Here is a 15,599-nt window from a genome sequence, read left to right as displayed (position 1 = left end):
CGTGTGCCGAACTGTGCTCGTGTGAAAACGGGTCTTAATTTTCCACAATAACGTTTGTGAACTGTAATTTGCTACTTCATGGCCACACTTTTTGATAACAACCACCTACTGCAGTAACTGTAGCAAAGTAATCACAATACGTATATAAAATGGTTACCGGTTACTATTAACTGCACGAGGCAAACAAAATACGATACAGTTCAACCAGGCAGTAATCTAACACATAATATGAATATGGTCCTTGTAAATTATTAATGCCAGAACTCACAGCTATATTTGCAAGTAAAATTGTTATATTAACCCACTGTCATATTTGTAGTGTAACAATAACATTTACTTTGAAGAAACCATGTTTTCATGTGAAGCTCTTAGCGCTACAAACATTGTGCAGGTATCAGATTAAGAGCAACACAAAGCACTAAACTTTCAAGGTTGTAGCACCAAATCCAAATCTTCCTATGCCATTACATACGAAATACCTCTAGCTCGACAAACACAAGTAGAAATTACATATATTAGAAAAACACTAAACATTAAAACAAGCGCAAAAACGGCAGGGCACAATGAAACTTAATAAAATTTACAAACAATTACAGGAAATGTAATACAGTTTGAAAGTTTTTTTTACCATTTGCCACAAAACCACAAAATCAATTCAAACACAGACAAAACAACACACTGTTAGTTTTCTGGGTTTTCCCAGCAACAAAACGTAATTTTAGGTCTTGCATATGTAGCACATGTGAAGCTATGCAAAAAGAATTAGCTTGAGTGGTTTGTAGTAAAGGTTAATAAAGTTATGTTCTTGTACAATGAAGCATCAGTGGCTACAAATTTCCATACACAGGGATTCCCATTCTCGTGCATCCTATATACATAAGATATGAAACAAATGCTTCAGACTGATACAATAAATTCAAAGGTTTATACATCCGACAAATAGACAACTAACTCTGGTTAACGGATATAATGCTTGAAAAAAGTTCATTGGAGATTGAATACAAACAAAAGATTAACACAAAACTAATGTGGGTGCTGAGATTGTTTAGAAGGTAATACAGATGCAGCTGTTGCACGCTCACTTAAAAAGTCACTGAACTCATCAGTTACGGCCCCTTCTTGCTGCTGTTGTGGTTGCACTCCCAAACTTGATCCATTCGCTGACAACCATTGCTCAATTTCACTTTCAGAAGAACCCAGCTGTAAAATCTCATTATCTGGAGTTTCACCAAACGCATCAAGTTGCTCTGTCAGTGGTCTGTGTGGATTCTCCGGTGCAGGGACACCCCCACCCAAGTTTAAACCTGAAAAGTCCTCCGAAATGCTTGCTGCTTGTTGGGAAGTGGAAGTTGGGCCAGGGTCTAGGCTAAGATCTATAAGATCATTCACTTCTGGAGTTGGCTGTTCTGTGTCAGAATAACTGGGTGGGGGCTCTTCCACCGGTGGGGCAAGGGTGGCCCCTGCAACACTGGAGGCTCCCAAAAATGGAGAAGCAGCTGGATATGGTGTCACAGGCTGCTGTTGTTCCTGTACTTTTGCTGGTGAAGCAGGTCTTCTGTTTTCCCTGTATCTTTCAAACCTCTCATAACGTAAGAACACATTGTTAAGATCATCATTAATTTTCAACAGTTCAATAGTAATTTCCTCGTTTCCCACTTGTTCAAGCAACTCCACTACTCTTTGTTGCATTGCACGACATGTTCGGTTGAGTTCCTGCATCAGCTCAATGTCTGGGGCATCACATGTTGCTGGATTGAGTTCAGTCAACATTTCAGAAAAGACCTTTGTGTTGCCAACCACAACTTCCATATGCTTTCGTAGTTTGGCAAGTTGCTCTGGGGTGGGATTGATTACTTGGCCTGCTGGTGCACTACGCTGGTTGCTACTTCTGGACCTTGAAGGTCGTGATGAACCACCCTCAGGCAAACTATTGAGAGCTTGTGTTTTAGGAAATTCAACACCATCATTCTTTAACTCCTGGTAAACTTGGGCAACACCATTCATATTAGGTTTAGGCCCATACGCTTCAGCCAATTGCTTTATCATGCCAAAGACCTTTTCTTGCAAAACAACAGGTGGGTTGTTTTTAGGATGTATGACTTTCAAAAGTGTGTCCTTGCAAAATTCACGAGTTGTTATCAAAACAATAAACCGAGGGCCACAGTTTTTTACACAACTTTCTATTACTGACAAGGTTAATGATATTTGACTGTAACTTTTGTTGCTGGACAGCCTTTTTTTAATTGCTTTTACTGCATCTTTTGGACCTTCACTGTAACTGTTTATTGTGTCACAGAGTTCCATGTTAAGAGCCCAATCCTCACTTACAAGCTGGCTGGCAGTAGCCTTTTCTACTAGTTGTCCAGCTGGTGTATTAAATACATTGCCGAAGACAGACTGCATGCGCTCCATCTTTTTTATGCAGACAAACCTAAAAATGTAGCAAGTTCCTGAAAGCGATTTTGTAGAATAGTGTTTTCAGTATTGTGACGTTAGTGAATGTACCACTATGTTTCCTTAAGGATTAAACACAAGAAAGGAGTCCGGACACAATCAACATTTGCATTTATGTTGTGCTATCACAAAACGTTGTAATTTATATACAAATATGCAAATCATGCTAGTGTTTATTGCCCAAAAGCCACCAAAATTTTACTGGAAAGCTAACAAAGTTTATGTGATATTTGATAAAATTTGCAAAACGCATTATTTTTTCGAAACAACAATGAGTATTACATTCAATGTGCCAATTTGTACGCATGTTAAACCATTGTATTGTTCATTCGTTTTAACTCAGAAAGTAAGAATGAAATGCATAAATTCGTTGGTATTTTAGCATAAAACGTTATCGGTCACAAAAACACAGTCAGAATTTCAGAAAGCGACTTTTCTCTTCAAATCACGTGAGCTTTGCTGTCAATCATAATCTTGTAAACTATCGACAACCTTACTATTTCAAAACAGTTTTATATTGCGTTTTTGTAACGATTTTGAAAGTACTAGTAAAATTATTGCTACATGACTTCTTGTGGTGTGGGCTTTGAGGTGAGGTGTTACGAATCCAACAAAATGTTGCTATTCTTACGGTTTACAACAACTTGTTGCGCTCCGTGACACACCTGGTCACGTGACACTACAAGCGGTGCCAATGTTATCTGCTCCCGCCCCTTTTTTCTTGTGTTTTCTTACGTTTTTCTTATTCGTTTTTGGTGTTTAGGTACATGTTAACTTGTTGCCACTTAACCCTAAAGACGTCTCACCGGATGGCAGACGAAACGTCGGTTGTAATAAAAAATCTCGTAACCTTATTGACAAAACTGCAGACAAAACGGATTTCTATCATTTGTTCACAAGTTGCACAGACGGAAACAATCTTTCCAACAAATTTAACGCTTTTTAGGGTCTATACAAATATTCATTGTCGGGTTCTTCTAATACAGGATTGGCATGGTTTACCAAGGTAACAGGGTAGGTATAGGGTTAAACCCATCATACTATTCAATTTTAAATGTTACTAGAACAACTTTGTGTCCACGCTTCTGATTTTATAAAACATGTTTCGCTTTTTATTAAAGAATAAGAACTGAAGATGCTTTAATAAAAAGCGAAACATGTTTTATAAAATCAGAAGCGTGGACACAAAGTTGTTCTAGTAACATTTAAAATTGAATTGAAGGTTAACTTGTGTCACGTGAAAGAAGTGTTGCTGGTTAGGTAGATTTCATGAAGTAAAAACATTTTATTGCTAAACCCATACTACATACTTAATCGAAAACCTAAACTTAACCCCAGCCATAACTCTTAACTCTGACAAAACCGGAGCAGTTGTTCCCAAACAACACTTGCTCATGCATGGACAAACCATTCCTCGGACCTTTTGCGTGTCCGCAAAAGCACGTTGGAACCGAAGTGATTCGCCTATGGCGAAGTGACCCCTACAATTGTACAATACAATTCTTGTCAGTACAGTTTTGTTCTACTTGTTATGAGCGACAAAACTTCGGGTTTTGCAAAATGTAGGTACTATTTTGTGAAGTTTAATGCAATACAACACAAAAATGCAACACAACACTCAGTTAAAAATGTATAAAACAAATAAAATTTTATAGGTTGAGAGTTTTTGTTTTTATACGCACCCTTAAGACATAAAGAGGTTTTGAGTATTTTTATAGTTTTTGTGTTGAGAATATTCCCTGATTGCCCCATCCGAGGAAGTACCAAATAGCCATGTGCGCATAATGTATATTCGCAAAACATGGCATATTTTCGCTTGAATTTCAGGGTCCCGTAAGGTGAATTTGTCATACGATCCGCCCTTGTAAGCGTCACAGGCTAGCCATGCAAAAACATTCTTCTATGAACGGTCATGGCATTCCCCAACACCGAAAGTTGCCGCGTGAATATAGATTAACTGAAAAACTCCATGGTTTATTTGGTTATTTTCCATAAACTGGACAATGTGTTTCCCAAAACAAAACCGAATTTTCCCGTTGGCCCAAAATTTATTCCAACCTCTCGCTACATGTGAATAAAAAATGGCACGGTGGAGGTGCAATTACAGTATTTCACGCCCCAAAACACTTTACCTCCGCAACAAAGCACATCTCTCAGAAAAAAGTGCGACCTCAAGATGTTTACGTGCAACCAATTGGGATCGTCGTAACCAACAGTTTCGCAACAGCCGGTCTGCAATTTTTACATTATATGCCCTCGCTGACACGTCGGTGAAGGCGGGGTTATTTGTTGAAGGGTAATGTCGAGCACTTACCAATGCAAACAACTTCTAACGCGACCACTGATGCCATAACAAGGACTATATATAGGTCCTATCGCTGTAGTTACAACTTAGATTATGAGAGACAGTCCGCACCCGAGGCGATTCGCAGTCCGCCACACTACATACGTCACAAACGGTGTTATGACGTAGAAATTCTGATGGTAAAAATCATTTGCAAAACACTCTACCGTCGTTATTTACGTAGCGACGACTTTGAGGTTATGTAAGGTGTCCTGGGAGGCCTTGAAGAAGGTTAGGGAAATGAACAACGGGTATTTAAGTTTCGACATTGAAAGCAGTCAAGCTTTCTTGGATTCAATAGCAGCTCGCTTAGGAATGAATTTTCGATTAGTCACAATAGCCGTGGAAAAACCCAATTAAATAGACACCTGCGAAAGGTTAGCGTCAAGATAATTTACTCACTTTGGTAAGACTTCTGAGATTAGTGACATTGAGAGGAAGGCCGAGAACAAGAAGTTATCTCTTATCACATTTATTCGTGCGGTTCACTTTCCTCAAGAAAGTTCAAATTTAGAGGGCAGGGCTTCCGTGGCACCAAATACATTTGTATGGAAATATACATGGAATCCCTTGACAAAAGTCACAGCTGGCCGAACGTAAAATGAGAAAGGTGAGGCGGGTCGGCAAACCACTTTCGAGAAAGTATTATACCGTGTTACAACTTCTGAACATTAAATCAGTTAGACCACACACAGAAAGTCCATCGGAAACGCAGTCGCAAAGTTCCTTTTCTACAAAAGTCGATAAACAGGAACCAAAGCTTTTCTGTCTCAGTCGATATTGTGTTTCATTTCCTGTCATGAACTGTGGTGGCGCATTCCTCATACTTGCTATCTGACCTCGGCGGAAGCGAAAACAGATAGAAATAGACATGAGTGAGTTATTTTTGTAAGCCGGTTCCGCATTTAGCCAAAACTCCAGAGCCGCAACTGCAAAACATGCTGACGTCAAATTTGCCCCGGGGGCGCGGTTACCATTGGCAACCATATAAACTACAATTAAAAAACACTAAGCTGTGCGTTATCAATGCATTCACAGGTGTGGTTTGAAGTGTAAGGCTGTTAAAATTTTGAAAGTCATTAAATACGTTTGTTTGAGGTCGCTAAATGTTTCAATGGTCAATAAATCAGCTGCCATCAATTAGAGGCTTAGTGTCTTACTGAAATACATAACTTTGTTCATGAATAAAAACATTGTATGGCTTTAACGTAAAAGTAGTCCTATTTGTGAAACTGTCTCGGTCGGGAAATTTTAAACTCGCTGTCCGTGACGTGGTTTAAGGGTTCGCTAACAACGGGCGGTTAGTTTCCCAGGAAGATCAGTATGCAGTAAAAAGGTCATCGTTGCATGCTCACGGCGTAGTTCCCCTTGTTCTGCATGGTGGGAAAACGTTACCTCGGCATTCTTTAGTTACTCGGCCGTGGGCAAAAATAGTACTTTTGGAAACTTTTGTCTCCGAAGATAAATTCTCAACAGTTCAGAAAACACGAGCACCAACCGAGACGAGGGGGTATCACTTTAGCTTACACGCTCTCCACAGTTTTGTTTATGGGGCTTTTGCAAACGTTGTTTAAATACCGGTAGTAACATAACCTTGCAATATTTGGGTCTGAGTGAGCCGTAGTTGGGGTAATATTGATTTTCGTTAATTGAGCTTAATAGTGGTAGTATAGTTGTAGTACAGCCATACAAGTGCACTTATCGAATGATTTTCGGGCGTAACTGCTTTGTTCAGTGCAAGGCGAGTTCAACCAGAGCCGACACGGTCAATGCTGTCGCGATTAATCCGTCCGCACTAATTGGCACTGAGCCGTTGTTATTGAAACACACGGTAGCTGAGCAGTGGATGGACGTGGTTGGCATGCCTCAGCGCCATAGTCGCGTCGTAATTGTCGCCTTGACAAAAATGCTCTTGACCCATATTTAACGTACACAAGTGCGGTTCTTTGTCGCATTGTTTCAAGTCGAAAACGGTTTTTGGGCCTTGGAAGGACAGTTTAGTTAATCGCCCCCTTTGGTAAAATTATAAAAAAACTAATACTCGGCAATTATGCGACCCCGCCCATGCCTTAACTTCAGGTTTGTTCCAGGAAACGGTAAAGTGACGTCAAAAGAATTAAACCCTGCCAGCTTACTTGGGCGTCAAAAACATTTCGCCTAAGTGAGATTTTTGCGGAATCTTGCGTGCACGCATTAGCCCGCGTTCATTTTCTCGGTCGAGGCAGTTTGGATTTCAGTAGGTCGGACCGCACGCAAGAATTTTTCTCGGCTATAGCATTTTTTTGTTGCATTGCGGTATAAATGGGTTGAAGAATGACTGAGATTTTATAAAACGCTTGTTACGACGAAGTGGTATACATACTTGTTTTTTGGGAACAAAACGTTGGCTTAATTTTTTTTTAAAGTTTAGACTGTATTAGGTTAAAGGTTCTATGCAAGGTATTAGTACACTTGATCTAAATTAGTACTCCGGGTATTTTGTATTAAAAACGTTGTGTTTGTGTCAAATGTGGTCGTGGGTGTGGGATAGGTTCATGTGACGTGTCTTGGCCTGTGACAAATTCTCCAAACAAACAGTCACAAGTATTTTTAAGCCCTGGGCCATTACTTTGACCTAGGTCGCGTCGATGTTTGACAGTCATAATTTTTTGTTACCAGCGAGAGCTTCATGTCACTAAGCTGACACTAGCGTTTAGCTGCTTACGAAGTTGAAATGTTAAAACTGGCAAATAGACAAAGTCTGGAGAATCTTCCTGTGGTGGACGACGAGCTACATGACATGGACGAGACGCCTTCAGACAACGTTTTTTTGTCACAAGCTGACCTGGATAATTTAAGCTTGGACAGCAGCAATAGCGCGTCATTCGGCAAACGCATATTTTCGGACGATTCAGTCGGCGGTAGAGGTGATTTTGACCTGAGCCAGCTGCTGGACACTGATACAGTTTCTTATGATGGCACAGTATCGCCTAAAATTGAGGAAGCGATATCCTCAACACGATCAAAGTCGCCCAATAATGTGCTTAACGCGCGGCAGACTGGCGAAGAGTTTTCGGGTGAGGCGCCCGTCGCCGTCGCCGCTACTGCGAGTGACGTAATAGCGCCTTCCCAGCCAAGCGTGTCGGACGGTCGAACCGAAGAGGAAGAAAGGAGACTCGTGCTCGCCAGCGTAAAACACGTCGATTGCCACGATTTTCCATTCGATGAGGTTTTATCACTGGAGGAAACAGTTTTGCAAAAGGGAGCCTTACAGCATCAAGTCGAACCCGAAGCACAGAGTCGTTCCACAACAGCGTTCACTGAAGCAAATAAAACCATGAAAGGCGGAGGCAGCGTTAGCATCATATCTCACTCTCCCCTCCCGGGATCTCTGGATTCAGTGATGCACATTGCTAAGGAAAGAAAAAACAAACGCAGGCCCCCGTTGCTGAAGTGCCCAACATGGCCTCGCCAGGATTCTGAAGAAGAAGATTCTTGCAATTTTTCGCAAACAGTGAGCAGTTCTTCCAAACTCGATTCGCCATCCTTCTACTCCCAGAGCGCCATTGATTTCTCGGCAATCTCTCACCTTTCGGAGGAACATGACAAGATGATGGCGCAGGAAATGTCTGAGAAGCCTCAGCCTCAGCACCCGTTCATTTCTGCAACAACCAAGGAGAGAATCTACGGCAAGGCGTCAAAGTCGCGAAGCCAATCCCAGCGTGGCAAGGGTTGCAGAGATACAAATCGGAACTCGGCAATCAAAATATCGAGTACATCTTCTGACTTCACAGTGACCCACACCAAGCCCAACGCTTCGATCGTATGCACTCGTAGACACACAGTTAGTGAGTTCAACACTGAATTTAACGCTCAAAGTACAGTGATTGGCGGCCGCAAACCAAGCAAAGCGGTCATGTCTCCACTTGAGAAAGCGTTCCGCAAACAATATTCCATGGCTTCCAAAGCGGGAACGCCGGTTGTTCCTTCCATAACCACTATTCCCACGGAATCGTCACCTCCACCTCTCGGTGCGGAAAATCAAGAACAAAGTGAATCAAATAAAGTTGGGCAGATGCCAATGGAGAAACAACCCCTCCCACCAGAGGGCTTCAAAATCACCCGCTACCCCATCAAAGCAAATTCGGCCGCAGTCATCACGTCTACGCCTGGAAGCCCTAATGACGGCGCGGAAACCGCTCAAGAGGTGTGTAGCTTGTTAGCATATGTGTTTGTACAATTTTTAAGGCATGGGCGTTTATATTTGTGGCCGAAGAGGGTTGCTCATCGTCCTGTTTAGAATGTAAAAAATATTACAATATAAATATGCTCAACCACATCATAAGTTTGTCATAATTACATTGGTATCATTTCGAGATTTTGTGGTCAGCTAGGAGCGATGTAGTCTATTTTGGGGTAATGTTGCTAAAGGGTTAAGTCTATTAAATACAATTATGACGCAAGCTTGTGGGGATATTGGCCGGCGCATAAAGGCGAACGGCCGTCCCTCATCCGCTATTAGGCAAAACGTGCGAAATTTGTAGTGAAATCCACTTCCTCGCGCGCCCGTGACTCAGGAGGATGCGGTCGCAGTGACGTCGCGTCGATATCGAAATTATCGCCAGGCACTGAGCGTGACGAGGCACGCGGTCCGTTCCGACACCTGACTTTCCCGGTAATCCGAAAATCGCCGATCTTATTGGGAAAACGCGCCTCCGCGCCTTATTGCCTAAGGGTAACTTCTTTCGGCAAATACGTGTACCGAACGCCCCCATTCACTTCATGCATGGCGTGATGTTTCGAAGTCATGAACTTGTGTCTTCCTTCCTTCGCGAAGTGTGGCATTTTTTTGCAGCTGCGCGTTAATTCTGCCTCCATTCTCCCAAATGCGGTTAACGACCCATTGTCCTGTGTGAGCCGCTGTATTATCGGCGACAATCTCGCCCAGAACCAAATACGCCGTGACCGCGAAACGGGCGCTTCGTGACCGTTCGCCGTAAACCGCAAACCATTCCAGAGATGTTTGTTGTCAACAAACGCCTAGCACCGAGCAAGGTGGCGATCTTATCGCGCCAAACCGCGAGCGATCACGGCCTCGCAACTCACCCCGCCGACGTCGCCGATCGTCTTGGTCGCCTCCTTGGCTTATCTCACCGCATCGCGTAAGATGTCCCGCTGCATAATCCCCGGTGACGGCCTGGCACCGATTATGCGTGGTGTTTTTTCGATCACGCCGTGGCAAGCGGCGGTGAGGATCGGTGCCGGACAGCGCAAGGTACCATAAGTGAGATAGCGCGTTGCATGGAATCCACAGTCCGCACACGAAGCTTGGCGCGGCATGACGCCGGATGGTGCGGATAATTACGGCAGCGGTACCGCCTGTTGTTGCTGCTGCAAGCACCCCATTTTTTTGGCCGCCGCAGTCGCCAACCAAAACAATTCAAAGAGTTATTCAAAGGCGACTCGTGACCGCAATGGAAAGCAATGTGTCTGAGAATAAGGTTAGGTTTTCGTGCAGTTAGATTGTTGAGCAAGTTACAAAACAAGAGGCCCACATAGTTGCTTCAGAAGCTGGAAGGCTGTTGGATATACATTATAGACGCAGCGCGTGGGAACTTTAACAACCCCTAAATAAAAAAAAGTCGTTTACTATACACTAAATATCAATGTGAAAACCCAAAGTGCCCGTTTTGTTATTTTTCGCTTACTTGGATATTTCCCATTTATCCCGAATATTTAATTTGAAATCCCGATCTCGAGAAAAAACAACCCGGTTCTATCTTTGTTTTACCCTGTGTCCGTTATTTACAGGGAAACACATCGGAAAGTGATCTGTACGAGGTAATCAAAAAGCTGCAAAAACAACAAGAGAAGGCGGATGAAAGGATTGCCCAAGCTGAGAAGCAAGCCAAAGAATGGAAGGAGATCGCGCAACAAACTCTGAGAGCCGCGCAAGTGATAAAGGCGCAGATGGAGTTCGAAAAGGTGAACTATTGTGAAATACTACAGTTTTTTCTTGGAACATTCCCAACGCAATGACTGACTATCAGAGCCCGCACTCGCGTACCATTTTCGAAGCACTTTAAAGGTTTAAATTAATGGTTTTTAATCGCCACCTCAGCAGTCCGCACACCGTACAATTACTAACGCATCGGAAAAGCCCGTTAAACGACTATTGAAACCATTGCCACATCCTTCCTTACCACACAATCATTATAAATCTTAACTTTACTACTTTTATTCACCAGACCCGAGCGAACCGAGCTGAGGGAAAATCAATGTCGGGGAACAACGAATCCCAAAAAGGTCTTCCGGCCGGGAATGCCAACACTTCGAAGTTAAGTCAATCCAATGTCCATCAGCAGCGACGGTGGAGCAACGATGTATCCAACAATCCACGCGAAGGGATCACAATTACTCGACACAGGATTGTATCCATGGAAAACGCATCCTGCGCGCCGACAGTGAAGCGATATTCGCCGCGCGGACGCAAGAGGAGCGCCAATGTCGCGCAGACAAGCTCGGAAGGATTGCAGAAGCGCGCGCGCGTTGTTAGCGTCCCGATTGAAAGTAATCTCCCAGTAGAGGACGAGCAACAAAAGCAGCAGAGCTTGCTGGAGTGGCTGACCAGTACTGAAAAGGAGGCTGGGGACATTAGCTACATGTCGTTGTTAGAATGTCCACCTACGGTTAGCGCGACAATTCCGGCCTCCGTCTCTTTGGCGAAACCTGGTAGACGGATTCCTCCTCTTGCTATGACCAACCGCTCGTTCTCTCACGAGGAGGTTCGGGCGGCACTTCGCGCGAAAGTCGAGCATTCAAGGTCGCAGATAGTGAAGTCGAGCGATGACTCTGAAGCGAACCAAAGCGACAAACTGTACAAAACGAGTAACAACCAACAACAGCTTTCGGCAGTTGTAAATCCCGACCAATACTTCAGCATCACAAGCGCAAAAAGTCCGGTGGCATCCGCGGCAGCAAAAAACTTTTCTTCAAATCTAACTAATGACCAAGACGACGTATTGTCAGACTTGTTGTTAAGCGACAACGACTGCTTGCCAAACTCGCCGGAGATGTCGCATTCACTCTCCGATTCCGAGCTCCAGGTGACCGAGAAACGAACCACGCAGATATCTTGTGCCAAACCAACCCTCTCCAAGAAGCTCAGTAGTTCCGAGGGATTTCTTTCTAATATCCAAAGTCTTCATATGCCCGTTACTGTGACAACCGAGGGCGGAAAATCAGACAGCGACTTTCTGAGTCAGCTCGATTGCCTTTTCGGGCTATAAACTTCTTTTACTTGTATTTTTTGCGCGATTGGGGTATTATCAGCGGTGTTTATATTGCGAAATTCTGCGTTGCAGATTGCGCACGACCACCCGCACACTTATGTCGCATTTGCTTGCCCGCCCATGTGTTTTCCGCTGTTGCACAATAAAGCCAGAGCCAATTTTTCATTGAGGGTGGCTTGATTTCGTAAAGTATTCTGCAGGTTGTGAATAATTCACGATATTTAGTGATCCCAAAACGCCTTGTTTTCTTTTGCAAGGGTATTTATAATTAATAACAGGATTGCAGACAGTTGGACGAGAAACAGCAAAACCACCCCCAACAGCCTGGAGAAACCCCAGATATTTTAAATAGACTTGGGTAAACCCGCACGGTGCAACGCGAAAAATACTTGCAGTTGCTTTCACGGGTGACTGAACAGAGCGGAACGAAGGGTTATAAAAGAAATTTGGCTTCAACGGATTGTCTGTTTAATCAGATATCCTACTTTGGACGCGACCTAAAGAGGCCAAAAATGTTTCATTTCCTAGTCGATCGAATTTATTAGCAACAGTCAACGACAATATAAAAGCTCACAGATGCCATGCACTATCGGTGCAGTGTTAAATTACATACACAACGCTAGATTGCCGTCAATGTAAACTATCCTATTAAAATCAATGCTAAAACGGCAGCCGCTGAATGTGCCGTAAGTGCTGAACACAACACATCTAAACATTACGCACTGAAACGACGGTAAAAATAACTTAGAAACACATCAATTTACACGAGTCGTTAGTAAAAAGTAGTAAAATTAGCACCTTTTGGGGTAAAAGATTCGGGCAGACACAGTGTTAAAGCGAAATGTTACAGAAAATGTGGTCATTGCAGCATTGTCTTAAACAGACATTTGCATGTCACAGAAGTTGTAGAATGATTCGACTTCTTTTTTAGCGGCGTCCGAGTTGGGAGAGACATAAATCGTCACCTCCCCTGCTCCAAGTTCTCCCACAACGGATCTGCACACCTCCACACACTGGTCACCCATGAATTCCAGGCCTATGACTGGCCCTACATGACAAGCAGTAAGCTATGGATAGTTGTACATAGACTGTTGTTTTCTCATAAGGAGTAATTACCCTAAAGGTAGTTGAATTTTTTAACATATGTATTTTTATCAGCATCTGTCGTTAACTTGGAGACCTCAGTTATTTCTCCAAATAATTTGATTATCGCATTGGGACATGTTTAACTATATTTCTTATCAATGTAAATTATGCTGGTAATAGAACACTAATTTTTGCCAGTAAATTGTAATATTGTATTCAAACATAATAGTTCCGTTGTGACAAACTAGTTTGAATAAAGGTGTGTCAAAATCTAATAAATTTTGCAAATGAAGGTGGGGGGAGTGGCCCACAGCATTTGAAAATTCTACATAAAATATTAATGTTAGGCAAATACATTTAGTTTATCACCCAATAAAGTATTCTCCATTTAGCAAACCAAATACCAAGATAATTGCATTCTTATCACATTCACAATATTATGTATAGATTAATTTTTGGCATAACATTGGTCATCCATAGCACATTAAACTTACCATCTTGTACATTTTTCCAATTTTCAATAAGATCTTTCTCTGATATAATTCTTTTAGCATCATCTGACGATAACGATATTTCTTTTGTTTGAACCAACTGAGCTTTTCCCTTCAGTGAAGCAATAGTTTTGATAGCAACCTACAATTAAAAACAGTGAGAAGGAATTCTTTCTCTGATGACATGATAGATTCCGTGCAAACACCTGAGTAGAATTGTTGCTGTGAAAGAAAAGCATCAAACAGGATTCCGAATGAGTGTTTTCTCTGCTCCCTCTGGTTAAGGGAATGACTGAGTCATTGCAGTGTAGTGCTACATGTGGCTTTTCACCTAAATCGAATTACAAGAACAATAGCTGAGAGCATGGTATAAGGTTGCAAATGTAATTGTTTGTCCATTAGAATGCCAAAACTTGAATCAAACACATCACAAAAGAAGTATTAAAACACTAAAAAAGAGCACTTACCCAACATGTCGTCACTTGCATTACCGTCGCCATTGCCTTTAGGCTTGGTCAACTGCAAATCAATCAGGTTACTGGCAGTAACATCATCTGGAAGCAATGTCCAGTTTTTCGACTCAGGAACAGGTGTAAAGTCGTGTATGTTGTACCAGTTGTTGTTAAAAATTGACAGCGATGAGTCGCTAAACTGCTTTAAAAGTCCATCATAGGCCAACTGATAGCACGCAAACTTCATTTTACACTAGAAACAAAACAACTTTTACCAGAAGATAGTTATTTTAGACAAGAGGTGCAAGTTTTAAGATGGCCAGATGCCTGGTCAACTTAATGATGGTTTAGCAACAATTTTGTAACAGGTTGCATAAAAACAAAATTAACTTTTTTTGGCATAACACACATCTTGAGGACTGCTTTCAGTATTAGTATGATGTCTATGAGCAGAAAAAAATCTTATAATTAAAGTGAAGTTTAACAAACAATAATTTTAAACAGGTATATCGGCCTACTTAATAGACGACATGTATGCCTTAAACAGACTACAGTCACATGATTGCAAACATTTTGTTAGTCCTGAACTGCTAGTACCGAAGATTCAATGATTGGCTGTGTTGAACAGAGTAAAAATGTGTCAATTTTACTACAGTCACGAGTTCGGAACTGCTGGCAGGCAACAATCACTTTGCAGTCATGACAGTCCCTCAGAAACAAGGAACCCCTGTGAAATAAATGAAAGATTAAATGCACCAACTACACAATCCAATGCAACATTTACCTGGTTGGGCCAATTACAAACTGGCAGTTTGAACAGTCATCAATGGTAATGGTTGCTATCGCATCTAATAGATATATTTTGCTGTCTTTGCAATCTTTGATTATGAATGGTTCCCCATTTATGCTTCCAGGATCTTTTACAACACTACCACCAATCACATTCTCCACAGTGAAGTCTTTTGGGTCTAACTGTAGCAAAATGTAAACAATTTAATGCCCATGTCATCGTCATGTATACAACAAGACTAATATAAACACCACCTAATTTTTATTTCAAAGAAAATAAACGTAACAACTTTAATATTAGGTTAAGTTTATGAGATTCAAGGTAAATAAGTGATTGTATGCCAAAACAAAACGCATTTTGCACCTTTTCTCGTATCTCCCAACTGTACGGTTTCCGAGTTTGTTCTGGTGACTCCGACTTCGAACCACAGCAACCCATCGCTGCAAGGTTATCAAGATCACAAAGCAAATCAATGTTGTTGTTTAATAATGCTTACAAAAATCTGGGAAATAAAACTTAATTTTGATTGGATTCCACCGCCTTTTAACGCACAAGCGAACTGTTCCCAAACAGGATAGGTCATTTTGGTAAGCTTCGATAACAACCAAAATGAAAACTTTCACATATCCCAAAAAATGACAGGGTAAAAATAACAAACCGTCAATGATGATGGACATCTACATGTAGATTTGGTTCTTAACTAACAAATGC

At 42.0% G+C, this 15,599-nt stretch overlaps 3 protein-coding genes across 3 annotated transcripts; 1 reads left to right on the top strand and 2 right to left on the bottom strand.

Annotated features, from left to right (window-relative positions):
- Positions 1-164: 164 nt before the first annotated feature.
- LOC145910551 (TOM1-like protein 2) lies at positions 165-2,746 on the bottom strand. Its single transcript, XM_082997715.1, has 2 exons — positions 2,188-2,746; positions 165-2,037 (listed from the first exon to the last, which is right to left on the bottom strand). Exons 1-2 carry the CDS (start codon positions 2,410-2,412, stop codon positions 1,024-1,026), a joined length of 1,239 nt encoding a protein of 412 aa, XP_082853841.1. The 5' UTR covers positions 2,413-2,746; the 3' UTR covers positions 165-1,023.
- Positions 2,747-7,460: 4,714 nt separating this feature from the next.
- Positions 7,461-12,214, top strand: LOC145911338 (uncharacterized). The gene is made up of 3 exons (XM_082998652.1): positions 7,461-8,984; positions 10,589-10,762; positions 11,026-12,214. The coding sequence occupies exons 1-3, from the start codon at positions 7,512-7,514 to the stop codon at positions 12,064-12,066; spliced, it is 2,688 nt and encodes an 895-aa protein (XP_082854778.1). The 5' UTR covers positions 7,461-7,511; the 3' UTR covers positions 12,067-12,214.
- A 385-nt stretch (positions 12,215-12,599) lies between these two features.
- On the bottom strand, positions 12,600-15,407 carry LOC145911448 (protein XRP2-like). Its single transcript, XM_082998780.1, has 7 exons — positions 15,252-15,407; positions 14,883-15,070; positions 14,696-14,825; positions 14,114-14,351; positions 13,853-13,977; positions 13,650-13,788; positions 12,600-13,117 (listed from the first exon to the last, which is right to left on the bottom strand). Exons 1-7 carry the CDS (start codon positions 15,324-15,326, stop codon positions 12,945-12,947), a joined length of 1,068 nt encoding a protein of 355 aa, XP_082854906.1. The 5' UTR covers positions 15,327-15,407; the 3' UTR covers positions 12,600-12,944.
- Between the last annotated feature and the right edge of the window lie 192 nt (positions 15,408-15,599).

The sequence above is a fragment of the Ascidia mentula genome, chromosome 8 (assembly GCF_947561715.1).
Source record: "Ascidia mentula chromosome 8, kaAscMent1.1, whole genome shotgun sequence".
Taxonomy (NCBI): Eukaryota; Metazoa; Chordata; class Ascidiacea; order Phlebobranchia; family Ascidiidae; genus Ascidia; species Ascidia mentula.
This window is presented reverse-complemented; position numbering and strand designations above follow the sequence as displayed.

Bases quoted from the DNA above. Each gene is read 5' to 3' on its own strand.
- LOC145911448 (XM_082998780.1), bottom strand. From the start codon at position 15,326: ATGGGTTGCTGTGGTTCGAAGTCGGAGTCACCAGAACAAACTCGGAAA. The intron at 14,352-14,695 runs GTACTAGCAGTT...TTTTGTTTCTAG, and splicing joins AGCCAATCATTGAATCTTCG to TGTAAAATGAAGTTTGCGTG. The intron at 13,118-13,649 runs GTAAGTTTAATG...CTTGTCATGTAG, and splicing joins TTGGAAAAATGTACAAGATG to GGCCAGTCATAGGCCTGGAA.
- LOC145910551 (XM_082997715.1), bottom strand. From the start codon at position 2,412: ATGGAGCGCATGCAGTCTGTCTTCGGCAATGTATTTAATACACCAGCT. The intron at 2,038-2,187 runs GTAATAGAAAGT...GGCATGATAAAG, and splicing joins AAATATCATTAACCTTGTCA to CAATTGGCTGAAGCGTATGG.
- LOC145911338 (XM_082998652.1), top strand. From the start codon at position 7,512: ATGTTAAAACTGGCAAATAGACAAAGTCTGGAGAATCTTCCTGTGGTG. The intron at 8,985-10,588 runs GTGTGTAGCTTG...CGTTATTTACAG, and splicing joins GCGCGGAAACCGCTCAAGAG to GGAAACACATCGGAAAGTGA. The intron at 10,763-11,025 runs GTGAACTATTGT...TTTATTCACCAG, and splicing joins CGCAGATGGAGTTCGAAAAG to ACCCGAGCGAACCGAGCTGA.